At 39.9% G+C, this 27,583-nt stretch overlaps 1 protein-coding gene and 1 long non-coding RNA gene across 5 annotated transcripts in view; one reads left to right on the top strand and one right to left on the bottom strand.

The window, feature by feature from the left end:
* Nucleotides 1-229: 229 nt before the first annotated feature.
* HTR1B (5-hydroxytryptamine receptor 1B) lies at nt 230-5,769 on the bottom strand. 2 transcript variants are annotated; one of them, XM_063637853.1, is made up of 2 exons: nt 5,589-5,769; nt 230-4,931 (listed from the first exon to the last, which is right to left on the bottom strand). In XM_063637853.1, exon 2 carries the CDS (start codon nt 4,470-4,472, stop codon nt 3,300-3,302), a length of 1,173 nt encoding a protein of 390 aa, XP_063493923.1. In that variant the 5' UTR covers nt 4,473-4,931; nt 5,589-5,769; the 3' UTR covers nt 230-3,299. The 2 variants fall into 2 exon arrangements, with proteins under 2 accessions (XP_063493923.1, XP_055130182.2); XM_055274207.2 differs by having other exon boundaries at nt 230-4,371.
* A 5,858-nt stretch (nt 5,770-11,627) lies between these two features.
* The window catches only part of LOC134736451 (uncharacterized), a 19,384-nt gene continuing 3,428 nt past the window's right edge, over nt 11,628-27,583 (top strand). Inside the window, exons 1-5 of one of the 3 annotated variants that reach the window (XR_010120456.1) lie at nt 11,628-11,851; nt 15,588-15,713; nt 24,285-24,444; nt 24,872-24,972; nt 25,910-26,589. This is a non-coding gene — a long non-coding RNA (uncharacterized lncRNA). Of the gene's footprint in view, nt 11,852-15,587; nt 15,714-24,284; nt 24,445-24,871; nt 24,973-25,909; nt 26,590-27,583 lie in introns of those variants that run through there. The other 2 variants (XR_010120458.1, XR_010120457.1) reach the window with 2 other exon arrangements.

The raw sequence follows: 27,583 nt of genomic DNA, 5'->3' as shown, positions 1-27,583 counted from the left end.
GTGGATCTAACCCTCTCTCTTTGCAGAATATGAAAGCACAATCCATTTCTTTCCTTTCAAATTCTTCCTTTAGATATAAACTAAATCCCCCAAGTCATGGCAGCACATATCAGGCAGCCACAGTATCATTTACTATTAGTCATTCTCTCATGAAGGGTCAAACTCCTAAACACAACCGCAGAATCCAAGGAACCAATCTTTCCATAATAATAGAACTACTACCCAACGCTTTTTAGAACACAAAAGGACTTTTATTTATTTTCCTAAATTTCATTTCCAATGATACATTTCCTGAAAGGTGGAATACCAAAGGCAATTTTCAGTCACAGCAACTCCATCAAATACACATAATCTGATATTTTACTGATTCAGTGAATTATAATCTTCTCAGGGTTTCCTGGTTAAAGAAGACAAAACTAAGATAACAGAGAGGAAGAGTTGAGAATATTGTTCTTTAGAAAATTTGTTGAACTCAATAAACATTCATTCATGGGTGTAGTGTCCATTTTTAAAAGGAAACTCTAAAATTCCTAGAAACACAAGACAATACTGGTATCACTGAATGAGTATACATTCATATATTTCTGTGAAAATTTGTGCAATTAAACAATATGGAAAATGTTGTTTATTACCACAGCCAATGAAAATATATTTTCATTGCTGTGTAAGTTAAACATTTCCATCTCCTGCTTTATGTTCTGCAAAAAAGCCACGTGCCTAGTTTATGAAATAAACTATGCTATAGGCAACAGTAACTGAAAAGGAGCTTAACAGTCTTAACTACATACCCCTGGGATGAATACTACACTTTGCATAATCATGTGCAATGCTGAAAGATGATTCTATACATCTTATAACTATAAGGGTTTGCAAGCTTCTGTTTCATACAATATGCCCCAAATCCAGGCAATACAGCCAAATAGTCAAGCAATAATTTAGGTGGTTAATCTACAAAATGGCAAACAACCCATTCGACTAAACTGATTGGGTTTTGTTAATGTGAGGACAACATCATTGCAGGTACCCTATAAAGAAATCATTTGAAAGTGGCTATTTGTTTCAATTAATGTTTCCCCCTAAGGCTCTTAGAAGTTAACTTAATTGCCTCTCAGGACCAAAGAAAATACAGCTGTATAAACAGAAGACCACAGTATTAATAACATAAAAACAAACACCATGCTTTATGCACATTCCTCCATAGGAGAAATATCACAAAAAGCAAACAAAGAAACTTGGGGATCCAGCAGAAGTATAGGCAAATCTAATGCCTAAAATTTTCTCTCACACCAGTGACAAGTATAAATATTGATCAAAACTCCCCTTTTTAGTTAGCTTATGTGTGAATCTTTGAATAGTATATTTTCAAGAGTGATTACCCGAGGTGAAGGTCTGCACAGTAGGCAAGCAGTGTACTTCAGCTCAATATATTTATTGTCTGACAAACAGGACTGGGGAGTTTCAAGCAAGGAGTGAATCTGTTTCACAAAGACAACTTGCTTCTGCAGACAAAAGGTATCAACTGCAGAACACCATCTGAGGAAAGGAGTGTGAATTTTCTTTGGCATGTTAAATGCTGTACATATACATTTTTTTCCATGCAGATAATCCCTCAGGGCTACTTCTTATTAAAATATACATTTTTTTCATATTTTATTGCATGACTTTATCCTGTATTAGGGAGCTCTCAGAGGAAATTTGAAATAACTAAGTATTCTTGAAATTTGAAAAGACTGATAAATTTAAAGTATTCCAGATACTATATTAATTGAGATATCAGGTTGGTAACAAATTTACAAAGGTCAAAAGCTTGCCAGTTTCCTGATTGTTAGTAAGTCTGAGGTTTGGTTCTGCAATTTTTTTAAAAAAACAAACAAACAAACAAAAAACAAGACAAAAACAGGCTCAATTTTAGTTTCTCTAAGCTTTTCTAAAGTTCTTGTATGTCATTTTCTAGCAATCTTTTCTCCTGCCCAAACTTCAATAACAACAACAACAAAAAATAAACAAGTTTATTTTCTTTTCAATATTGTTTTTAGGGCCCTTACTGTATTTTTAAGGTTTCTGGAGAAGGAAGATAGTTCTCTTGGTTTCTTTATATGTTAGCACACAAGGAATCACAGATGGGAAGGAGAGTGCAAATGACTATCAGATAAAAGTTTCATGCATTTTAAGATTTTTTTACAAGTCAAAATATACATCCTCCTATTGCCCCCACCCCATTCCTCAATTGTGTAAGAACTATCCCCATGTCATCAGTCTCCTTCACATCTCACTAAATTGGATAAGAAATAAAGACACTTTTCTTGTTAAGAAACAGTATATTTCCAATACTAATCGGTTTTACCAATTGCATTAGTAAGAAATATAGCAGCAGTGTGGGCTGAGTCACCCATCATACCCTTCATTTATGGGGATTTAAATGTGTAAAGTGACAGGTACATGAAATTAACAGAAAAAACAAAGCAGTCTGCAGACTTTGGCACTAGCACACATAATGGTTTGTTTGGTAGAGTTGTGGCTTGACAATCGCTAAACAGGAATTACAAAATTACAAATCTGCAGAAAACAAACAATCATAGGTGTTGATTCTCAGTTTAACACTCCTCATCTCCCATTCCCACCCACCCACCCCCATATAGTTTCAAGTATAATAAAAATAGAGATCTCAGCATCAGAATTTTGCTGTTAACTCTTCGAGGTTTCTCTGCGCCATCCAAGCCACACATAGGGTTTGAAGCACCAAATCCACAAGTTTCTCCAACCAAGTTTAAATAGACAAAAAGTGAAGACTGAATGATGCCAAAGTAACTGTTCTTAAATTAAGCTGTAACACAAAGTTCTCCCCAAAAACACAGGGCATTAAGCGTCTAGTTCAAGTACTGCCAGGCTGTATGTAGATCTGTCTCAGACAGGCTTCAGACAACAATTACAAGTACACTGCTTCTAGCGGGCATTATCCACGATACCAAAGAAGGGCAGGGATTCCCTTCCATCATCAATTTTTAAAAGTTGCAACCCCCTTTGGGACTGGCTGCCGCAGGGTCAGTGCTGAGCCCGGGGCTTGAAGGGAGGAAGTGAGCCTCCTCCTGGGCAGGGAAGCTCTACATTTAGTTTCAACACTTCTCCTTTCCGAGCTCTCTCTCAGGACTATCCTGGCTTCTCAGGATCCATTGCCCTTGCCCAGGAGAGAGAGCCTCGCTGGGACCCAGTAACCGCGAAAGAAGATTCGACCTACCTGTGGAACCAGACACAACTTGGTCCCCAAAGGTCGCTTAGGCGACCCCACTGCAAATGGCAAGTCAACTTGTGCACTTAAAACGTATCAGTTTATGGAATGCTTGTTTAAAGTCCTCATTGGACATGGTATAGATTATGGGGTTGATGAGGGAGTTGAGATAGCCCAGCCATGTGAAGAAGTCAAAGATGGCTAGGTGGAACCAGCAGGCATCTTTGCAGATAGGCATCGCTAGGGAGATGATGAAGAAGGGTAGCCAACACACAATAAAGGCTCCCAAAATGATCCCCAGGGTCTTGGTGGCTTTGCGCTCCCTAGCGGCCATGAGTTTCTTCTTTTCCAGCAGGGCGTCGGAGACTCGCACTTTGACTTGGTTCACGTACACAGGAGACCCGGATTCGCTGGGCAAGTCGGGAACCCGCGAGTTAATAGAGGTGACCGAGGACGTGGACCCGGGGGAGTCGGTTATCAGCTGGGCTCGGGTCAAGCGCTTGCCGGTCCTGTTGGGCGTCTGTTTCAAAATCCGGGAGCGGGCTTCTACGTAGATGCGGCCATAGAGGGCGATGAGGAGCAGGGTGGGGAAGTAGAAAGCACCCACCGTGGAGTAGACCGTGTAGAGGATGTGGTCGGTGTTCACCACGCATTCCGACACCTCCTCTTCGGCCTTGGCCTGACGCCAGAAGAAGGGCGGCAGCGAGATAGAGATGGAGAAGACCCACACCAGCGCGATCATGACCGCCGCCCTCTTGGGAGTCCTTTTAGCTGAGTACTCCACGGCGTCCGTGATGGCCCAGTAGCGGTCCAGGGCGATGACACAGAGGTGCAGGATGGAGGCAGTGCAACAAGTGATGTCCGACGACAGCCAGAAGTCACAGACCACCTGGCCCAGTGTCCAGCGGCCGGTGACAGTGTACATGGTGCTGATTGGCATCACCAGGATGGACACGAGCAGGTCGGTGACCGCCAGAGAGGCGATCAGGTAGTTAGCCGGGGTGTGCAGCTTCCGGGTCCGGTAAACTGTGGCAATCACAAAGGCATTGGAGAGCGTGGTGGCCAAGGTGATGAGCGCCAGTAGCATAACCAGCAGTACTTTCCAGGGTAGGGCGATGGAGTCCTGGTAAATGTAGTCCTTGGCGCTGCAGTTTTGGGAGGGAGCAGAGGATAAGTTGGCTTGAGGAACCCAGGTCTCGGAGCCCGCGGGCGCCGGTGGAGCGCACTGAGCACCCGGTTCCTCCATGGCTCTCCTCGCCCCAGCGCCGGAGCGCAGCTCTTGGGCATGGAGCGGACGAAAGAGAGGGCGGAAGGACCGTGGCGATCGCAGGTTTGTCCCCAGTTGATAGTTAGTTCCGTGAGTTCCTCAATTATTCCTCCGCCCAGGTTCACAGCTGAAACTAGAGGTCATGGGTGCGGCAGCCAAGGCAGGCGGGCGCGTCCCCTGCACTTCCAGCGCTCCTGGCGAAGCCGCCGCGTCTGTGGTTGTTCCCCTCCACACCGGGTCTTAGCCCTGGGTTGCTAAGAACTGGCCCACCGAGCCCTGCTCCGCTCCAGCTCCCTGGAGGCGTCTAGTGCAGGAGGGTGAAGTACTGCTTGAGGAGAAGGCTTTGACCGAGTGGGATCTCTTACCCCAGTTGCTTGAGGCTGAGCGTCTCCTAACCTGGACGCTCTTGGATCTGCAGACTTTGCCCACGGGAGTTTCCTAGGTGTAGAGACCAAAGCTTGCAGGCCAGCGAGAGGTCCTGATCTTGCATTCCCGCCCCTCGCCCCAAGCTGGGGCACTTTTGGGGGGCTGCAGCGGCCGCCAGAGCTAGGTGGGGTGAAGTCTAGGAGCAGCGCTGCGCCGCGCCTCGCGCCGGAGCTCTGCCCTCCCTCTCTTTTCACTCTCTGGCCACTCGGACGAGCTGCCCCGCGGAGACGGAGCCATAAAAGGGGGGACACGGGGGCTGGAGTTGCGGCTGCTCGGGCCGCGCCGCCGCCACCGCCACCCCGGTCCCACGGGAGCCACTCGGAGCCATGCCACTGGGTGCGCGGGTCTGGAGGACCTGGCGCGGCACACGGGGAAGGGGCAGGTGTCTGGGGGAGCTGGAGGGACGCGGCGTGCGCCAGCCCGGGAGAAGCGTGCGAGCTACGGAGCAGATGGGCTCCTTATATAGAGTCCAGGTCCGGTCCGCCAGAGCAGTGCAACTCGTGCGGCGCGGCGAGTGCGGACGCCCGCTCCCCATCACCTTCCCTTTTTCTCTCTCCCTCCCTCTTTTCCCCCCGCCCCGTTCCTTTCCTGGCCAAGGAAGCTCCCGCCGGGTCCTACCGCCCTATCTCCCCGCTTCCCACCCCGGGCCACCCTCCCAGCCCTGACAACCTGGAGCTGCATTTCTGGCCAGGGGAAGAAGGCGTCCTGTTCTCGCCTCGGCGGACATCGGAGCTTGCTGTGCTGACCTCCAGTGAGACCCATGTCCTTAGCCAGGGTCACAGGCTTAGTCCAGGAGTCTGGCCCTAGGATCCCGCCTACAACTCCCACCCTAGGAGGCCAGTGTTAGGCGGGGAAGTCCTGGTCTCTGACCTCTCCGCTCTAAAATCATATCCAGCCCTGGCGGCCACACCCAGGTTAGCAGGCACCAGTAATATCGCTGTAGAGGGCCCAATGTTTGCATTTTGTACTTTGCCATCTTTAACTCTTGATACAATAAAAACTATTTTTTCATCTAGTTTTAGAAATTTGTGTTTTTCACTCAACTATGAGTCAACTGAGAAAAAGAAAAAGCTATCTGCGAAAATGTAGAAGTTATCACAAACAGAAGCCAACTGTATGTGAAATTAAACCTTCTGCTCCACCCTCCTGTTCCAGCTGCTCAGTGCTTCAGTGCCTCTGGAAAACAGTTGGGAGTGAGCATGTTCCTTCCAACAGCCTACCTAGAAAGGAGGTCATCAGAATTCAAGAAAAAAGGGGGATGGTGGGGCGGGGAGGACTGGAACCATCATCAGCACCATCCTGTGTGTCTCCTTTGCCTTCAACTAATATGTGGGGATGTCAGCCATAAGCTGCAGCATGCAATACCAGTACCTAGGTCTCATGACCAGGGACGGATCCCCTGTCCTCAGTTTCTCCTCTAACCTCAACAGAAACAAATGTAGGGTAGAAATGCAAATCAGAAAGTGTGAAGAAAAGCTCCAGGAAAGGACAAGGTATTTTCAGCTCGAAGGATTAAATGATCCCCACTACGAATTCCTAGAGCCTAGATCCATGTTTGGCACCTAAAGTGTATCTAATAAAAACTGCATTGTAATTGAATTCATCTGTTTAAGCGCACATATATTTGAACGAGAATCCTTCTGTGTCAGAACCTAAGGCTATCTGATCTGATCCCTCCACCCAGTTTTAGAGGAAGAGTAATTGAGATCCTTTGAAAGAAGAGCTTTTTACCCAAGGCGATAAAGCACAAACCCAAGTTCCCTTAATTCCCGGTTCTCTAAACCAGGCAGGCAGGCAAAAAATAGAGTACCTACTCTATGCTGAGTATTTTTCTAGGCACCCGAGGTATGGAGGCCAGTGGGAGTAGCCTCAGACCCTCTTTTCCAGCAGTTTACATTCTAGAAGAGACAGACAATAACTACATGAACAAGTAAATAATTAATACTAATACTTTTCTATAGTGTTAAGTGTTTTGAAGAAACACACACACACACACACACGCATGCATTGTGAGGGTACTCCTTTAACTAAGGTGGCAGCTCTTCAAGGACGTCCTCTAGATGCGGTCTGGGCTGCAGCAGCCACCCTGAGGATAAAAGCACAGCCTTCTCTCTTTTTCTCCTCCAGTCCTAGCACCTAGCATTTTGCCACCAACCTTAAGCCTCATTTTCATCACATTTTAAGGGATCCTTCCCATCCTCCCACCCCATCCACCTAGATAAACAATTATTTTTGCAAACTGCAGCGCTCACTTAGAAACCATAGGAGAGGGAAGCAAAGCCGGCGAGTTTAAACCGCTAGGTGGGGGCCTTGGCCAGGATGGATCAAAAGTGTGTACGATTGCGGGTGTGTCCTGTGGGAGTGCGGGGTGCCAGGAAACAATTTTCCCGTTATCCTAGGAGAACTGGAAAGGATTAGAGACAAGTGTTAAAGGGATGGGAAGCGGGGAAGGCCGACAGGAATGTAACCAGCTCCATGCGATCTTTCCTCTTTTAATTTCTGCTCAGGAGCATGAGAAGGAGAAAAAAACAAAACTTGTTCCCCACACGGTTTTTGGCTTTAGCGGTTTGGGGACCTGTGGCTTTCTCCAGCCATGCCTCCACTGCTTCGCAGTCCCAGACTCCCAGAGGAATCCGCCCCTTGTGGGCAGAGTTTGAGTTTACCCTTTTTGGTAAAGAGCTGCATAAACACACACCGCCATCATATTGACCGGATCTTGGCAGAGTTCAGTGAAGAACCCCATTTCCTTAACCTGACTTCCGCATTACAAGTATTCCTTTCTCACTTTAAAACACATAAAGCATAGGTGTTTGCGCAGAGGGGCGCGTGTGTGAAACACCCAAGAGAGAAAGAGACCCTGTAAAGTCGCCTGTGCCTGGGTCATCCCTTCGGAGTAAGGGCCGCTGGGTAAGGTCCAAGCGCCAGCTCTGCAGTCCCCAGCGGCGCTAGAAGGAACCTCCAGGCAAGTTTTGGGGAAAATTCAGCAGACAGGGGAGGAGCAGAGGGGGAATCAGTAGCGGAAGGGAAAGGGTGGAGATGGATTACCTGAGCGCAGCAAAACTTAGTTTGAGTAGAAATAACCTCCCGTTTGACCACCGGGCACTAAAACTGCGAATTAATGTGGTTCCCTTATCAATTCCACGCGCGTGTACGTTTAGCAGAAGCTGAGTAAGTGGAGAATAACTCTGGAACTGAAATGAAGTCGGTGAGCCGACACAAAGCCAGATCCTAGCGGTGAGCTGGCTGCGGAGGAACCAAAGAAAAATGAATCCTCGAGGAGCCCTCTCCCATGCTAGAAAGATGTAGTTCTTCAGCTGCAGCAGCAAAATTCGAGGCGCAGGCTGGGAAGTTTAAAGCGCAGCGCTAACCAGACTGGACAGTGTCAAGGGAAACATACTCTGCCTGCAGCAACCGCAAGAGACATCTCACAGAATTTATTGCAACTCAACTCTATGTAAGCTGGCGGTCAGCTAACCCCAGTCAGCCCTAGCCAGCTCTCTTGCCTGGGGCCACTGAGTCTTGCTTTCAGTATCGCTAGAGTCTTCCATCCAGAGAGTAACTCTTGAAAGAAGTCCCGGCCCAGGAGCAAAGAAAGTCCTGATTTTATCTTTGCTTTGCTGAAAGAAAAACGTTACAACACTCATGCTCCTGTCACTTTTCTCCTTCGATACAGGAAAATACAACCCCGCACTCACCATCCCACTGCTTGAGAAATCTGGTGTGGAGGCCTGTCATGCTGCTTCTTTCAAATTCTGCTTCCTCCATCTATGGCCAGCCAAATATATATATATATATATATATATATATATATTTTCACTTCAGAAACGGGCAGCAGGAGACCACCAGCTCATGTGTGCACCATCCTAATGTGTGCTGGTAGCCCATTTCTAGGTTTATCTTATACTTCCTCCAGTAACTATTCCTTAAAGAACTGACTGGTGGCAATGAAAGTATCAGGTCCACCCAGTGACTTGGTTCTTACCATCCTTTGTATCTTCCTTGATGAAACTATGAAAATGTTCAGATAAATGACCATATACATACATAGATATACATGTAATTTTTGCGGACAAATTCTGAGGATTTCCAAACCATATGAGGCCCAGATCCCTTTCCATATTCATTGGCCCTCACATTAGGCCTTTGACCTGATATTTGTGTCATGGCATTTACATTCCGTCTGTTTTATTAGAAATTTTGAGGTCTTTCTTACCAAATAATGAAGGCAGGTGCTTTATTCCCTAAATGTTAGATTGGTGTAACTTAATCCCTAAAAACTGGTAATTCTGCTATGTGTCTATATATGGATACAAATATCATGTAAGCCATATTTCTATTTAAGGAAGAATGCAAGCAAAACTTAGAGCAAATATATATAACTTAGACATTTTAATGTCTCCATATGAATTATTTATTCATATCATATTCATATCTCCATATGAATAAACACTTTGCTACTTTGAACAGATACTCGCAACAAGTAATTTACTGCTGGTTCAAAGATAGCCCAGCTCAAACTAGAAGAGCCAGCTCCCAATTAAGATCTAATCACATATTTCCTGGCTGAAGATGTAGGTCTTCAAAAAAAAAATTCTATCTTACAGCTACTATTAAGTAATGTAAGTCAGGTTACATAGAGTATGGTGTGCTGAATTTTTTTTTCTTGGACACAGTGACATTTGGCAATGAGAAATATCTGAATGAAAAAACAATGCCAATAAATCCACCAAACTTAGAAACAACTTGCTTTTTTAAGTTGGCAGTGTAATTAAGCAGCTCTGTTCAAGATGAAGTCTCTCTTGAAAAACTAAACCAAATAATTTGATGGTGAAGTTGTCTTTCAGCCTAAGTGATGAAGCAATAGAAATGCAAAGTCTTTATTTTCAAAGAAATAAAGAAAAGGCAAAACACTTATTTTGCCAAAGAAAAGCAAAATTCTTATTTTCAAACAGGAAAAATGACATCACTCTCTGGTGCTTTATTGCTTCTTTACCTGTCATTCATGAATAAGAATCATTATCCTTTATTGAGCACAATGAACTAAGCCATATGCTATGTATTCTACATACATTCCTACATTTATTTCTTATAACACTGAGAGTTGTCATTATCATTCTCATTTTCTGGATAAAGAAGTTGAAGCTTAGAGAATTGAAGTAATTTTGCCAATGTCAGACAGCTGGTAAGTGATAGAATCAATTTTCAAGTTCAAGTCTCTAATTTCAAGTTACAACCATTGAACAGTATTCTACACTGGATCAGCCATGCAGCTCAGCATAGCCACCCATCTTGCTCACCTGACCATGACTTCGTTTCCTTCTGCCTGTGAGATGACATCATTGCTCATAGCTATTTAAGTCTCCATAGTAATATTCATTTAGATGCCTTCAAATTTTTATGTGGGGGTGAAGGCAGGGATTGGAGGTTGGGGGTGATTGTGGTAAAAATCAGATCGAAAACTGGGCACTGTGATTATGTGTAGCTAGCTAATTATCATTTCAAAAGTACTGTTGATAGATGATCATATACTACATAGTTTGATGTCCACAGCCCAAATAGAAATCAAGCTAAGCTGTTACCCAAATTAGTTTGGCATAATTATATTCATGGTGTGCTTTAATTTTTGCTGTTATTTTCCATTCTTTCTTTTTTTTCTCTCTTCCTTCTCATTATCTTTTTCTTTATCATTAACACTTTCCCCAGGCCCTGCCAGGCCCATAAATATACACATTGAAATAAATAATTAATTAAAGCTTTTTAAAAATTGTAAGGATGGAATGTATTAAATAGAGTGATATCCCCTGTTCTCCATATTTAACCATGTTAGTTTGAATATCAGTTACAAAAATAACCTATGCAAATTAAATTGCTTTTCTTTTTTGCTAGTGTGTGGAACTTAACTGACTTTTTCCCCCTATGTATCAGGAACTCATCAAAGATAAAGAGATCTATCCCCGGTGATACAATTATTTGAATAAAGTTATTTAAAGAACATATTAGCCAAAATCCCTGGTGTAGCATGTTCAGTTACTAAGAACAAGGCAAAAACCAAGAATGTAAGCAAAAACAAATCTAAGTGCCAATGTTCTAAAACTTTTGCACTTTATGTATGGCAGAGCTCCTCCTAGCCTCATTCAGACCTTATTTCTTCTTGCCAAATATACAGTTCTAATATGTTTGGCCATATGTTTTCCAAGGCCCCTGAAGATATAAGAAATGGATGAGAAACTATGTCAGATAAGCATGTTGAATGCAGCAAGATGCCACATTTATCATCTTCATTGCAAATTGAGCCAGGAAATCCAGAGTAAACATTAAGAAGCAAAAGCCTAAAAGAATGACAACAACAACACTATGCCTTGTGTTGACCTATTTAATAATATGATAATATTAACTAAGACTTTTATTACAAGTGACGGAAAACCAATTTAATCAACCTAAAAACAAAAGACAGGAATTTATTTCAAGGAGATTGGGGCTCCCTAGAGTCAAAAAAGGAATTGAACCACCAAGTTTTGGACAAAGTAGGAATGCAGCTGCACCTTGGGAAAAACCACCATTCTGGAACCCAAGCAGAACTCTCTTCTTTTTCTGTCAGTTGCTGTCTGCAGGTAGATTTCTTTCATCTATTTCACTGTAGACAGGCTTTTCTCATGTTGTTAAAACATCGCCATTAACACCTTTTGACTTTATATCTTGCAGCTTCAATTATATTTTAGAAACTAATCTGAATCAGATCCACTTTAAGAAATCCTGAGAAATGGGTTCTGTTTCTGAGTAAAATGCAGGATGTCATGAAAGGTGAACATTACCAAAGTAACAACTGAAAAAGCTATAAATGTAAAAAAATCATATTTTAAAAACTTTGAAGAGTGTGGAAGCAAGAATAATTAGATAAACTAAAATTCTGCAAAAGGAAATGCATTTTTTAGGTGAGTAAATGATTACTGCCTGTTTTATTTCCTTAAGGCATTTGCTGATTCTGGGAACAGATTGTGGATTGGACATCGTCCAGGCAAAGAGATTGTACTGGGGAAGAGGGATAGAAGCAGAGCTTTCAATGATTATTGGGGCCAGGGTGATATGTGGACGTTTGCTCTGTGTTGCAACTAAACAGGAAACTAGGGGATTCGGTAAGGAAATTCTAATAGGCAAATCAAATCTTTCACAGTCTTGGAGTGGTTAGAAGAAAAAGTTCCCCTAGAGAGAAGCAGCTTATGTCAAATATATGACTGGTCTTCCCTTCAAGCAATTTGCAAGATTTTGAAGCTCAGCGGGGGAAATGTACAAGAGTAAAGCTCAAATTTCTGAAAGCAGTGAAGAATCTTCTGCAGTATTTCAGGACTGGGGAGACAGAGGCCTTCCAGGCTGTCAGTCAAAAGCAAGGCCCAAAGAACAGGATGAATCACAGATGGACTGAGTCTAATTACAAATCAGCTTTGACTCAGCTCAGTCTCTGACTGGTTGATATAGTCAGCTCTTCGTGCATTCTTCCTGACAGAGGAAACATTGAATTCTGTCTGGGCAAAATAATATTTGAAGCCTCTACAGCCCTTGTATGTACAACATCTGATTACAATAAAAAGTATGATATATACATTGTGGAAGTAAAATTGATCAATAATTTTAAAAACCTAACAATAGGAATAAATCCATACGTAATATAGATATTGGAGTTAGCATGAAAGGACTTTAAAATACACACAGTCCCTGACTTATGGCGGGTCAATGTATAATTTTTCAACTTTAAAATGGTGCAAAATAATACCCATTCAGTAGAAACTGTACTTTGAATTTTGAATTTTGATCTTTTCCTGAACTAGCAACATGTGGTACGGTAAGTGTTCCAAGCATGTTTAAGGTGGGTAGGCTAGGCTAAGCTACAAGGTTTGGTAGGTTAGGTGTATTAAATGTAGTTTCAAGTTATGATATTTTATCAGTTTGTAACTCCATCATAAGTCAGGAAGCATCTATAACTATTATTAATATGCTAAGGAAAATAAAGAAAAATAGTCTAAATGGATAGAAAGGTAGAACAGTTCAACAGTGAATGGAAATCTTTAAAAACAAAGTCAAATAAGCACTCTAGAAATAAACTTATAGTATCTGATATTAAGTACTTATTGGATGGATGCATTAGCTCACCAGACAAAGAAAAAGACAAGATTAGTAACCTCACAAAGTAATGAAAATAATTACAAAATAATTTTTAAAAGTATAAACTGAAGCATTGAGAGAAGAAAAGTGGAAAGAAAAAAAACAGAATGTAAGAGTGAGACTGAATCAGATAATCTAAAATACATGCACAGCAAGAGAATGGGAAAGAAAAAGTACTTGGAGAGATAATATCCAAAAATTTACAGACATAGTGAATACATCAAACAAACAGCACTGAAGAAACTCCAAGAACTCTAGCCAGAATAAACACTCAGAAAGCCATAGCTAAGAACATATTGATAAAACTGGTAAAAAAAAAATTAAAAATAAAAAAAAACTAATGACAAATTAAAAAATTCATAAAACTGCTAGAGAAAGAGATACTTACTTTCAAAGGAGCATCAGAAAGCCCGCGGTTGACTTATTGACAGAAACTATGGAAGTCAGGAGGTAATATAATGACATCTTATCATAGCTAAAAGATTTTTTAATCTGGCAACCTATAATTCTATACCGTGAATTAATATCCTAAAAATTGGTGGTGAAATGCGTATGCTGTCAGCCAAACAACAGGTGGCGGATTTGTTGACAGCAGAACAGGACCATAAGAAATAATAAAGGAAGTTGTTCAGGCTAAATGAAAATGATACTAAATGAAAGCAGAGATTTCAAGAAGGGATGAAAAGCAAAAGAGAGTGTAAACCTATGAAAAAATATAAAAATAATGTTTTCCAGGTCCTATAAAATATGCAGAATTAAAATATATGCCCACAATAGCACAAAGCGCTGCTGTCAGGTATAAACAGAGTGAACGCTAGAAAATTCTTACATTGCTAAATAAGTGATGAAAGTATTTAAGTTCAGCAGAAAGACATAAGAATCTTAGGACCATAGCTTCAAACTACACAAAACAAAATTTGATAGGACTAAAAGGAATAGTAGACAAGGCCATAATCAGATTTAGTTTTGAACATAATTTTCTTGTTAGCTAATAAAATAGTAAAATAGACAAAAATTTAATGAGGCTATGAAAGATTTGAACAATATACTTAATCAAGGTCAACTAATTGGCATAGAAAACATTCTATTTCTACAACTGTACAACATATATTTCTTCAAAAGCAGTTGGAACACTTACAAATGTAGAATATATGCCAGACACAAAGCACATCTCAAGTGATTGATTCTTCATCAAAAAAGGTGAATAGATGACATAAAAGCATATGAAACAATGTCAGTGTAACTAACCATCAGGTAAATGCAAATTAAGTCACTATAAGATACCACTATGCACCCATTATAATGCCTGCCCCAAATACTGTCAATATTAAATGCTGACAAATATGCAGAGCAGCTAGAAATCTTGTTGGTTGGAATGCAAAATGGCACAGCCACTCTGCTAAATAGTTTAGCAGGTTTATTATAAAATAAAATGTACATCTACAATCCAGTGATTCTATTCCAAGTTATCTACCCAAGAGAAATGAAACTTATGTTCACACAGAAAACTGCACATGGCTTATAGCAGCTATATTTATAATTTCCAAAATTTAGAAACAACACAGATGGCTTTCAACCAATGAAAGAAAAACAAACTGTAGTACATTCATACAATGGAATACTACTCAGCAATAAGAAAGAATGAACTATTGATTCATGCAACAATGTGGATCAAACTTGAATGCATTTTTCTAAGTCAAAGAAGGCAGATCCAAAACTGTACAATTCCATTTATATGACACTCTTGAGAAAGGCAAGACTACAGAGAGCAAAACCGTTGCCAATTGTTACCAGCAATTGGGGTTGGGGCAAAGTCATCTGTGGAACTGCACAGAACTTCTGGTAGGATGGAATGGCTTTCTATCGTACTATGGTGATGCATTTTAATATATAAAATATATATATAAATTTAAAGTAATCATTCAAGATATTGAGAACAGCATGAAGCAGTCAATTGCCTAGGGAGATAGGGACAGGTCCCCAGAGGAACCCCACCTCCAAGCTGGAGACAGAAGCCAAGCAAGCTGCAAGGTAAATCCTCAGACTGGATTGAGAACTTGTCTTCCTGTTTGGCACAATTTCCTCCAATTGGTCCCCACCCTTCACCTATTTTACATATACCTACCCTTTCCCAATTGGTTTTTCTACATTGTTCTGCTCACCTTTGAGTGGTATCTTCACTTTTATCTTTTTTGCATATTCACAAACCAATCAGCATGCACTCCCCATTCTGAGTTATAAAAGGCCCCAGAACCAGCCACATGGGGGACTTTCCTGCCTTTAGGTAAGGGAACCATCCCCCATGTCCCCTCTTTGCTGAGAGCTTTCCTTTTGCTTAATAAATTCTACTCCACTCACTCCCCAGTGTCAGGGTGCCTAATTCTTCCTAGTTGTGAGACAAGAACTCGGAGCTAAGGAGCAGAAAAACCACAACATTTTGGTGGCTCCTACGGGGATACCTGGAGGGTGAGTAAATACGGACCCAAACCCTCTTTCACTTTCATTTTCAAGGCTTCTCATCCTCAGACGTTTTTCTGAAGGCAGATGAAGCACCAAACCTCGGGTGAGACAATTAAGAACAAATGGCGCAGTTACAGAAGACAGGATGCGACCCTGCCACCTCTCTCTCTCTTTCAGGTAAAAGGGATGTCAGCTTTGTTTCCCTTCAGGGAGGTCTGGCCATTGCGTGGGACCAGAATACGGTCCTGGGGCAACTGAAAGCATCTGGCTGAGTCCACTTCTCAGTGTTGCCACAAGGCCCCTAGACTTGGCTTCCCTCCTGACCACCCATTAGGGCATTGACCAAGACTCCCAGACTTTTCTAAGGTATTTTTTCTTCCTTCTTTCATGGTTTGAAATGGCTTCTATCCCTTCTTTTGCAACGTTAAAGGTGTTGCTGCAAACTGCGGAAATATTACACGGTAGAATGAGCATTTGGCCCAGCCATCACATATGCGATTCAGAAAAATGTGGTATCTGTCTGTTCTTAGAGCTGCATCCCTCCCCGCACCCCAGTGGCCACAGGCACACGAGGCAGATGGATGGGTGAGCAGTGGCTGCCCACTTATCCCCCAACTTCCGTTTGGGGCGCCTGATCATGTCCGCCGTGTGCACATGCTACGTCCAATGACCATGCAGGGCAAGAGTGTATTGCAGCCACTGCCCAGGCCCCAGGGTGGTCTCAGGGGCCAGAGGCCCCACGCAGCTTGCTAGCCAGTGTTTCCCGCTCGCCACCCCCTCCTGCCACACACCCATGGCGTCTTTCTTACCCTAGTCCATCTCAGTCTGAACTAGAAGGAGGGCACAGTAATTAAGAACTTCTCTTCCTGTTGGAGGAATCAATTTGCACAGAACAAGAGGGTTTCTTCCCCAGGCACCTTACCTGCCCTGCACTTAAGCTGTTTGTTTTGTTTTTTTCTTTCTCCACCATGTCAAGAGTTAACACAGCCCTGCAAATACAGGGAGCTTTTCTATGTGAGAGTTTTTTTTTTTTTTTTCTTTTGAACAGTGTTTTACTAGGCCAGGTCCCCAATTCATGGGACTCTCTTTTTTCTCTTTTGTTTGAGCAGGACTGGCCTCCACAGCTTTACATTAGCATTTGAATTATGATAAGGAAGCAGCGAAGGAGCAGCCCTGCCGGCTGCTGGCTGCAATCTGGCAAGGGCCACCTGGGACTTAATGAGTTCACGAACCCTTCTGAGTTACCTTCTTGCCCCAGATTCAATTCCAAGCTTTGGGTTGAAGCCCTAGTAAGGAAAACTGGATCTGAGGGATCCAGAGGCAGATGACAACAGAAGTCAAGCCGCACAGCGTAGGTGAGCAGGACTAGTTTCTGTGGATTAAGCCAAGCCCCTGTCTCATGGGTAGAGGTCGTGGTAGTATCCATGGGATAAATGAGCTCTGGAGACCTCTACTTCATGGATAGAGGTCATGGTAGTATCCATGGGATAAATGAGCTCTGGAGACCTCTACGGTTATCTACAGCAGGGGAGAAAGGCAGCATGTGGGTGAGTCTGGATAATTCCCACCTCCTAGACCACCCTGTTAACATGAGTGAAAGCTGCACTGGAACCCATGGACAGCACCCTGCCGAGGTCACCGGGACTCTGGGATATAAGGACAGAAGAAAGCAGGACACCTCTTCTTTGTCTCCCTCACGTACTCCAGGAAGAGAAAGGAACTAGGGACACCTTGTTCCCCTCTTTCCGGTTGGGTAACCAATCATCTTCAGTTTGTACTTCCCTTAAATGCCTCCTGAATCACTGACACTCCTTTGGAAAAAACACCTTCTTTCTCCTTTTCCTCCTCTGTCCTGTCTTTGCAGATGGGTAATCCTGTCCCCATACCACAGGACACTCCCCTTGGATGCATCCTCCAAACTGGGAAAAGTTAATTTTCCCAAACCTCAAACTGCTTGGCTTAAAATTGAGCTTGGGGGAAGGGAACCTAGAAGCCTGACATGCCAGCAAAAGGGTAAAAGCTTTTTACCAGTCAGACTTCTGGCCTCCCTTTCCCTGTGCAAATCAGTTCAATGGGTGACAAAATCACTGTTTACATCCTCTATAAAGTTTTGATTAATGGAAAAAAATTGTGAGGCTAGTCTTAAGCTACAGCCAATCTGGTGTGCTTTGTGTGCCTTTCATAAAGAGGGGTACCTTAGGATAGAATGCGGGCCTAGGACCTCATAAGCCTGCTGTTCAAGCCAGCCTGACACGCTGCTCAGTAATAAACTTTGCTGCAGGTCTCCATCTTGTTTTAAATTTTTGGGAGCTTAACCTTGTTACCATGTGGCAGTACTTTCTTTTGGTCTCCGCCATTTTACAATGGTGCCCCAGGTTCAATCCCAGCTTAGGGAATGAATACTTTCTGGTTAATATCTGTGTAACTTTTACCATTTGCTGATTCTCTTCCCCTCCATGAACAACTTCTAGCTTCCTTTCTTTTTTTTTTTTTTTTTTTTGAGACAGAGTCTCACTTTGCTGCTAGGCTGGAGTGCAGTGGCATGATCTCAGCTCACTGCAACCTCTGCCTCCCAGGTTCAAGCGATTCTCCTGCCTCAGCCTCCTGATTGGCTGGGACTACAGCATGCTCCACCACTCTTGGCTAATTTTTTTTTTTTTTTTGTACTTTTAGTAGAGACAGGGTTTCACCACATTGGCCAGGATGGTCTTGATCTCTTGACCTCGTGATCTGCCCACCTCAGCCTCCCAAAATGCTGGGATTACAGGCGTGAGCCACGGAGCCCGGCCTCTAGCTTCCTTTCGTAAATCTTCCTTTCTCTGAGCTACCATTAAAGAGTCTAGGTTTTGTAAAAACTGCTTACCACCTATTTGAAAATACTTTATACATTCCCAGTTAAGTCATAACCTTAGTTGAGGCTTGTTGGTTTCATCCGTGAGGTTACTTTTGATCAAGTTCGAAAGCCAGAAATATTGACCACTGGTCATGACTAAAGTTGGGTAAAAAGGGATTTAAAGGGTTTTTCTTAAAGAGGGCTCAGCCTAATTAAAAGTAAACATCTAAGCTATAGGTATATTTAAAAGGCCTTTATATTTTTCTCTTCATGGATCTTGTTCTTCGGGAAAAGGTTTTTTTCTCAGTTGACCGAATTATTTTTCTCCATTTTGTCTTGCCATTCTTGGTGCAAACATGAGAGTCCCTAAGATAATTTCTGAGATCATGGGACTCCTTGGGAAAAATAGAAAAGGTGCTACGGACCCCATCTCAAGATAAAACCTCTGTTTTCCTCATGGAACCCCAGGTATTAAAAGTGGATCAATCTCAAATCTGTTTTTGTCTTCCGTCTATTACTGTTTATTAGGCCCTGGAAACTGCATGCTTTCCTAGCCCTGCTTCTTGAAGGGCTCCACCCTGAGGCCAATAATCCATTTAAGAGATGGACAAATGAAAAATCTTATAAATACTAGATCTTCTTCTGTCTGTATATGTATTATGTATGTGATGGTTATATAAAAAAGAGCTTTAATTAATTGGTTTAAAGAAAATAAGCACTTACAGGAAATATTCTTGGAAGGAAAAATAAAGGCCGTAATGTCTTTTAGTTCATGTGACTTCAATCTTTGAAAAATAATAACAGTTTGAAAGATAACTGGTAAAATACAAATGTCTTCAAAATGTAAATATGTGGTCTAAATTATGTGGGTCACAAAACAGCACACCCTGTGAGCAGAAAGCAGTTAAGATCAGTCTTTATCCCTATTCTAATGGCAGTTAGATGTACCTCTTCAGAGGGGGGAAATGAGAGTGGCAGGAGGCAGCCAAATGCCTATAGAGATAGGGGAGGGTCCTCAGTGGAACCCCACCTCCAAGCCAAAGACAGCTTAAAGCCTGAAAGCCAAGCTACAGGTTAAATCCTCAGATCGGATTAAGAACTTGTCTTCCCATTTGGCGTACTTTCCTCTGATTGGTCTCCACCCTTCTCCTATTTTATATATACCTACCCTTTCCTAATTGGTTTTTCTACACTGTCATGCCCACCTTTGAGTGGTGTATTTGCTTTAAACTTTCTTGCATACTTACAAACCAATCAGCATGCACTCCCCATTCTGAGTCCATAAAAGGCCCCAGACCCAGCCACGTGAGGGACTTCCCCACTTTTGGGTAGGGGAACCACCCTCCGTGTCCCCTCTTTGCTGAGAGCTTTCCTTTTGCTTAATAAATTCGACTCCACTCTCTCTTCAGTGTCCATGTGCCTAATTCTTCCTGGTTGTGTGACAAGACCTCGGACCGAGCTGAGCTAAGGAGCAGAAAAACTGCAACAATATGAGGGAAAAGACAGAAGGCAGACTGTGACAAATGAATTTAACGGTACTACAGATGAATTAGATAACCACAATGAAGAAGATGGAAAGAAAGTTGATGATCTCTGTAACTTTAGAAAATGCTTTGGCTTAATAATGCAAGGCTAAGGACAAAAAAGAAGTATATATAGACATAAACTTTAGTTGATACATTTGTTTCAACTATGTAGGGGAAGGAGCTAGAAATTCTGGAACTACTTTATTTGTATATTAGGGTTAAGCAAGCAAGTAAATACGTTAGGATATAATGAGAAACATATTCCTCGCTGTCAATGAAAGAAGTTACAAACAACAAAAAAGGAAGGATAAAATGAACCGTGGTGTTGTATAGGAGTTCTAGTTACCAATATGGAATCGTGGTTTCTTTAAAACACATCTATCTACATAAGTAGACATAGAAACAAATACAGATGTGTATAAGCATGACCTTTTATACATATGTATTTTTTATCTCTACTGAGAAAGCCAAAAGCAGCAGCACCCCAGTAGTCACAAATATCAGTGGCATCCAGATTTAGATCTATGAATATTATTTTTCAATTAAAAAGGCAGGGCTCCTTGGAGGTCTACTTGACTCCAAGGTGAGGGTAAGAAAAATTTAGGAGAGTCTGAAGTATCTGTGATGACAGAAAAAAGACAGCACTTAAAAAATAAGGGATAGAATAGGGGAAACAAAGAAACTAATGGAGCATATAAAAAACATACAGGAACCAACCTATCCGGGCACAATGGTGTGCACCTGTAGTCCCAGGCACTTAAAGGCTGAAGTGGGAAGACCCCTTAAGCCCAGGAGTTCAAGCCCAGCTTAGGCAACAAAGCAAGACCCCATCTCTTAAAAACAAAGAAGCCAATATGAATGGTCAAAGTTGAAAAAAATTGAATAAGAAAACAAATAATGGTATTCTTAGATTATAATGAAAATAATCAGATAATATCCATGAGCTTACACTAATACAAATAAATTAATGGATTAATAAAATAAATGGAGGAAAATACCAACTCTTCAGAAAAAAATACAATTAATAAAGATAGAAGGAATGATAGAAATATGATATTATTACTAGAATCTCAAAGGGATAAATTACTCCAGGTAAGATCCAGCAATGAATGTTAAAATTAGTGGACAAAAAAATATTTTCTGAAACAGGATATTTGCATAGTTTCTAAGTGCCTCTCTCAAAATAATTAGGAACTACAAAGAGATAAATAGTATATGTACCATGGAGAGGCTAGCAGATACAACCTTAGTCAAGTGATCAACGTGAGCCTCACCAGCAATGACTTATGTGATATGCCGCCTTCCCCTGTATGATATTACCAAAGAGTTCTTCACTTCTGTACTATTCTTACCACATAATCCATAACCACTGCCTGAACATGGGAAAACATCACACAAATCATTTGGTGGACACTCTACAAAATAATTAGTATTCTTCCAAATATCAGGGTCATGGATAAGGGAGCCTAAGGAATTGTCATAGAGTACCTAAGACCAAAGAGACATGTCACATAAATGCAATGTGGAATCCTGAATTGAATTCTGAAACACAGGAAAGGTCATTAGTGAAAGACAGTATTTTACCAATGTTAATTTCTTAGTTGTGATCAGTATTCCATGTTAGATGTTAATGTAAGGGGAAACTAGGTAAGAATATATAGGAATTATGTGTAGCATTTTTGCAACTCTTCTGTAATTCTGGAATTATTTCAATTTTTAAAGGTTTTACCTATGAAAGGGATAAAGGATTTAGGATTATGGGTCAGGGACAACCATTAGATTTTTTTAATGAATAGGTTTTGTGTAATTATGATTTTTGAACCATATGAAGCTATTAATAATTTAGAAATAAATCTAATGTTTTAAAATAAATACAAATAAAAGGAGATTTTAAAAAAAAATTATACTTTAGTCTCTACATTGTATACAGGTTTTTCACATGAAATATGATACAATAATATGCACTATTAGAAAGAAAATAGATATGTATTTCATCATATATATGTAAAAAGTATAACAAAATCAAAAGATTTATGTAGAGTTGGTGGCAGAAAGTATTCAAGCTTTGAGACCTCATAACATCCAAATGAAGTTTCCATTGCTATTGTTTGTGAAGTACAAAAGTACATTACCAGCTATGTCAGAAATAATTTAGAGATAATAGGAATACCCTGCCTTAATTAATTAAACTCCTAGTAAATGTTCAATGAATGAATCACTGTTATGTTTCTCTGTCTCTTCTACAGACCTCAGTGGACTTGTTCCAAGGAAAAGGAAAGAGGGTTGGAGCATGGTTTTATGGCAGCCTTTCCCCAGAATGAAATATACTTTGAGCACATGAGCTCATGAGCAGGAGAAAACTGATTGGAAGGACATGATGGCCATAAAAACCCTGTCCTATATATCTTCTAAAATTATATTTCCATGTTCAGCTGAAAATTCAATTTCGAATACTGGGTTTGGTGCTGCAGTTTTTCAGTTATTTAATTGTATAGAATATTTCAATATTCCTTAAATTTGCTGGTGTCATTGCATACGAATTGCACTCTATTGTGTAAATTCTAATTTTAAAATTTGACTAGATTTTTTAGTGAGGCTTTGCTATTGTCAAAGATGCTAAAGTGATTATATGCCTGGTGTCTCATCTGTGATGACAGCTGCTCTATAGCCCTGCCATCCAGCAGGCAATGATATCTTTAGGTTATATTATGCTTACTCTGATCATCTTAATTTACATGAATTAAAAATCAATTTGCCTCCAAACTCTAAAACAATGAACTAGGACACATTTTTCCCATGTTATGCAATTACTCCATGTGCTTAGGGAAATGTAGTACAGTCAGCACTTCATATCCATGGGTTCCTCATCCATGGATACAACCAATCATGGATTGAAAATATTTGAAAACAAAAAAAAATAAAAATAAGAATACAACAATAAATACAAATTAAAAAACAATACAGTATGACAATTATTTACATAGCATATAAATTCTTACATATAATTAGGAATTATAAGTAACATAGAGATGATTTAAAGTATACTGAAGGATATACATAGGTTATATGTAAATACTATGCCATTTTATATAAGGGACTTGAGTTTCCACAAATTTTGAATGCTGAGGGGTGACTATATTCTCAAGAAAGGCTAAATTATATATTCTTTAGTGCCAGGATACTTTATAGTTACGGCATATAGTGATTTGTTCCACGTATTTGCCAATTCCCAAATCTAACTCTGCTCTCCCCATCAAGTTTGAGAATAGAGCTCTATCAGCTCTTTATAAAACTTGTCCAGCCTTCCTTCCATATAATTATAAAGGATAAAGGATGATTTCTGACACAAAGGCTGGGGAAATATCTAAACGCTTCTTCTTGATCAGTATTTCTTACACAGTAAAGGATATTTGGTTGGATCATTCCCTCTGATATGTCCTTTTTCTCAATCTGAATGAAAAGTTCCAGTTTAAAGTGATTTCTCTTGTTGGAAAACTGTACTCCTCTGCCAAATTTTTGTTCTATCCTCAAACCCCTACTTTGTGTTAAACTACATTTTCATCATATCTTGGTCTCTTTATGTCCTATGAAGAGGCTTTTTTGCTCCTGAATGTTTTTGCATGGTGGTGTTATTGTTACTGTTACTGTGTTTTCCTTTGTGTGTTAAATTCTTTGTTTCACTGAATAAGGATTTATGGACTAAGAATTCCTGAGTATGTTGAATCCCATACGCAAACTTGGTTGCCTTTTTGAAACTGTATTTTATTAAGCTAGTAAGATCAAGCTGTAACTGTAGGATCTGCAACAGAATCCCTACGGAGGCACTTTCTTTTTTTTTTTTTTTTTTTTTTGAGACAGAGTCTCATTCTGTCGCCCAGACTGGAGTGTAGTGGTGCGATCTCGGCTCACTGCAGCCTCTGCCTCCCAGGTTCCAGTGATTCTCCTGCCTCAGCCTCCTGAGTAATTGGGACTACAGGGGTGAGCTACCATGCCTGGCTAATTTTTTTTTTATTTTTAGTAGAGACGGGGTTTCACCATGTTGGCCAGGGTGGTCTCTATCTCCTGACCTCATGATCTGCCCGCCTCGACCTCCCAAAGTGCTGGGATTACAGGTGTGAGCCACCGCATCTCATTTTATATATTTGGGATGGCACAATGCGTTACTATTATTTGATCTAGAGTCAGTGCTTAATGGAGTTCCAGGAGTTCTGGTCCTACACAGCCATCCAAGGTCTGAAGGATCACTGTCTTTATCACATCCCTTCCCTACACAGCTGTAACCCTACCACAGCACACCTTTTTGGATGCTCTGGTCCTGTATCCCTATTAGTTAATTTTCAAACACTCATGGAGGTTAGATATTACTATTTTCCCTGTTAAACATCTCAGGTTCACTTCAGATGCAGGAAACAGCCCCAGTGAATCAGAGCAGAAAATCCTTTTGGAGCAAGTCTTGCAGACTCACTGCTGCGATGTGGAGAGATCCCAGGAGGCTCTAGATGAGGTGTGTGGCTGTGCTAGGAAAGAGGATCCCACTGAGTGGTTTTAGGTGAGAACTACCGATGAATGAGGAAGTATTAATATATCATATTTCATTCAATCTCAAAAGGCATCAATCGTAGAATGAATCATTGTTTCATTTACTCCTGGCAAAATGTCACCAACTACATTGTCACAATTTTTCTCATCACTGAGAATTGTTAGGTTATTCCATTGAAAGAACTGTTTTCAGACATTGGAGTATATATTTCTATCATGTATCATTTTTGTGCATATACAAAATAAGAAAATTAATTGGTTAAGATATTTCTAAAATTTCTTTACATTAAGAATCTCAGTCTTCTGAATCACTTTTCAGCATAGTCATTAATTTCTGTATTTTTCCACACAACATTATTGTCTATCATCAAGACATCGCTAATAGAATGTTTTCTAAAAGAGCGCTTCACTATTAACTCTGGTATTTTTTTCCCAAGGCTTTTTCTCAAGATGCATAGAAACGTGAAGCAAGTGACAGCCACATCACAAACTTTATCCATGATTACAGAATGCAGCCCTATTTCAATGATGTTCAAAGGTAACAAAGAAAAGTTTATCTTAGACCTGATAAAATATGATAAATTCAATATGTTTAACAGCTTGTATGACAGGTCTGCTGACGATCAGCTCTGCCTGCATATTCATTATAGCTTGTGTTTACATAGTTCGTTTTATGTGAGGATATCAGAATATTTTTAAAATATTAATAATGCATAGTCTATTCATAAATATTTAAAACCTATAAGTGATATTATGTTCATCTCAGAAATTTGGCAAAGATTAAAATTTCATTGTTTATCTGCTAAGAGCCAGAATGAATATTACTAATCAATAGAATTTAAGACTAATTTGCGAATAAATTTTGTGAGTCTAATTCTGGTAATCTCACTGAATATGGTAAATGAAAAAAAACAAAATTATCGCCAAAAGTTTAAAAACTATAACACAAGGAAAATAAAGCTGTTGTTGTAAAAACTAATACAATAGCACAAAGTTGGATTTTTTTAAAGAGAAAAAATTGGAGAATTGTTAGATACATTTAAAAAGTTGTGTAAGGGCATGAAACTAAGGGGTCAATGGAAGGAACTGTTTAATGTGGGAGAGCATTCTAAAGCAATTTCTGAATGATAATTCAAGGAAGTATTAAAATATCAATAGGCAAGTACATTCCAGAAATAAGAAAAGGCAGTAATGATACAGAATTTTGAATCAGTAATAGAAAGTACAATATTAAGAATATCATGGAATGTGGGGAAAGAGAAGCAAGAGATTAAGTCGAAAGAGATAAACATGACAGATACATGGAGAAAGAAACAAGAAGACACAGAACCACCAATGATATTAATAAAGATGCTATACTGCATTGAGGAAAATATGTTTACTTACTGAAAATGTTTACAAATTCAAGACCAATTAATAAGATATATATGTATATATATGATATAGCCTATCATGTTTGTTTGTTTGATTTCCAGGATAATTTGAAAAAAATCTTATAAAAACTGATGCAGAAAAAAATAAAATAGATTGCCTTTAACATGGGGACCGAAGTCAGTTAAATGTTTCTTTCATCAGTACTCTATTACCAGATGATGGAGAAGTGTTTGCTGAGTTTCAAGAAAATAAAGGTTGAAAAATCAGATTCCTATATCGAGCCTATTTGTTATTTAGGTGTAAGGTAAACAGGACGATAGTCTTAGATGTGCAAGAATCTGTACATTAAAAAATACCAAAATTCTATTCAACTAAAAAGTCGGAAAGGATGTGTGCTAACATGTTTACCATTGACATTCTTTGGGTGGAGGGATTATAGATAATTGTAGCTTCTTTATTCTGTTTTGAATTGTTGTCTTCATTTGAAATTAAGTATGGATTGCTTTTATTTTAATAAATAAAAATAAAACTATTTTTATTTGTAGAAGAAATAAATTAGGTGCCTTAAGCAATGTAAAAATTATGATACTACACAGTTCTAAACTCAGAATTTATTTAATATTGTATAATATCTGTATTATTCACAAGGGAAACCAATTAGTTCAAATTTAGCAGCTATTGAGATTGTACTCTATCTCTTAAAAATAAGAATCATCCTAGATAAGAGCTGCATGCCAAAATGTAACTGAAGGCCTATTTAAATAAAGATATCTCTTGTATAGATTATGCTGAAGTATCTGATTTATAAGCTCTTTAACTGTCTCAAGGAAGTTTCCTCAATATCTGGAAATTATAGCAAGTTAATGGGCATGGACAAGAAAAATTAGGTCGAGCTTATCCTCAAATTTGGAAAATATACCAAAATGACAACATATATTTTAGCCCTTAAAATAATGTTTACACATATTTTAATATGCTACATAATATGCTGATTTACAACTTGGCTCAAATTTTAATCTTTAGTAATTTATGTTGTACATCGATGGCTTTGTGATACTTGTTTTAAAAAATTGTATTTAGTAATAGGAACAAATCTCCTATGTGCAGCCTAGAAAATGTTTCCAGATAGAGTGAAATAATTTACATACTACAAATTTCTCCAAAATTTTAGGTTCATATTGACTACACATTTGAGAAAATTGTGCTATTATCTCACAATAAAGACTAATACTTCTTAAAAATGAAATATCAGCTTAATTTGAAATTCCAATTTTCTGAATACTGTATTTTAAAATTATATTATTGTATCTATATTTAAATGTCATATTTCAACACAAATATTTCATACTTTGTTCAGCCATGAACTTGAAAAATATTATTGTTTACATGAAGATTTTTTCTCTGGGTCACACTCTTAGCATGTTCTGGCCAATTTTACTGATTTAATAATGTAGTTTGAACATCAGTAAAACTTTATTATTCAATAGATAAACTTAATGTCTACAAAGAAAATAAAGCAGAAATTATCATGCTCTATGGCTTTCTGAGGATGGGATCACAATAGTTTATTTTCACACAATAGATTTGAGGCCAAGCACTGTGCTGGATTCATAGTACGAAACTCAATAACTATTTGTACCATGAGTCAACAATAGCTATTCCAAAACAGAGCTGGGAGCATAAAATACATCATTGCTACTCTGAAGATGTTTATGAAGGTGCTTTAAAACTTAATATAATCTGCCTCAGTGCAGTAAGCAACATGTCAGTCTCAT

Source organism: Symphalangus syndactylus, chromosome 4 (genome assembly GCF_028878055.3).
Source record: "Symphalangus syndactylus isolate Jambi chromosome 4, NHGRI_mSymSyn1-v2.1_pri, whole genome shotgun sequence".
Taxonomy (NCBI): Eukaryota; Metazoa; Chordata; class Mammalia; order Primates; family Hylobatidae; genus Symphalangus; species Symphalangus syndactylus.
This window is presented reverse-complemented; position numbering and strand designations above follow the sequence as displayed.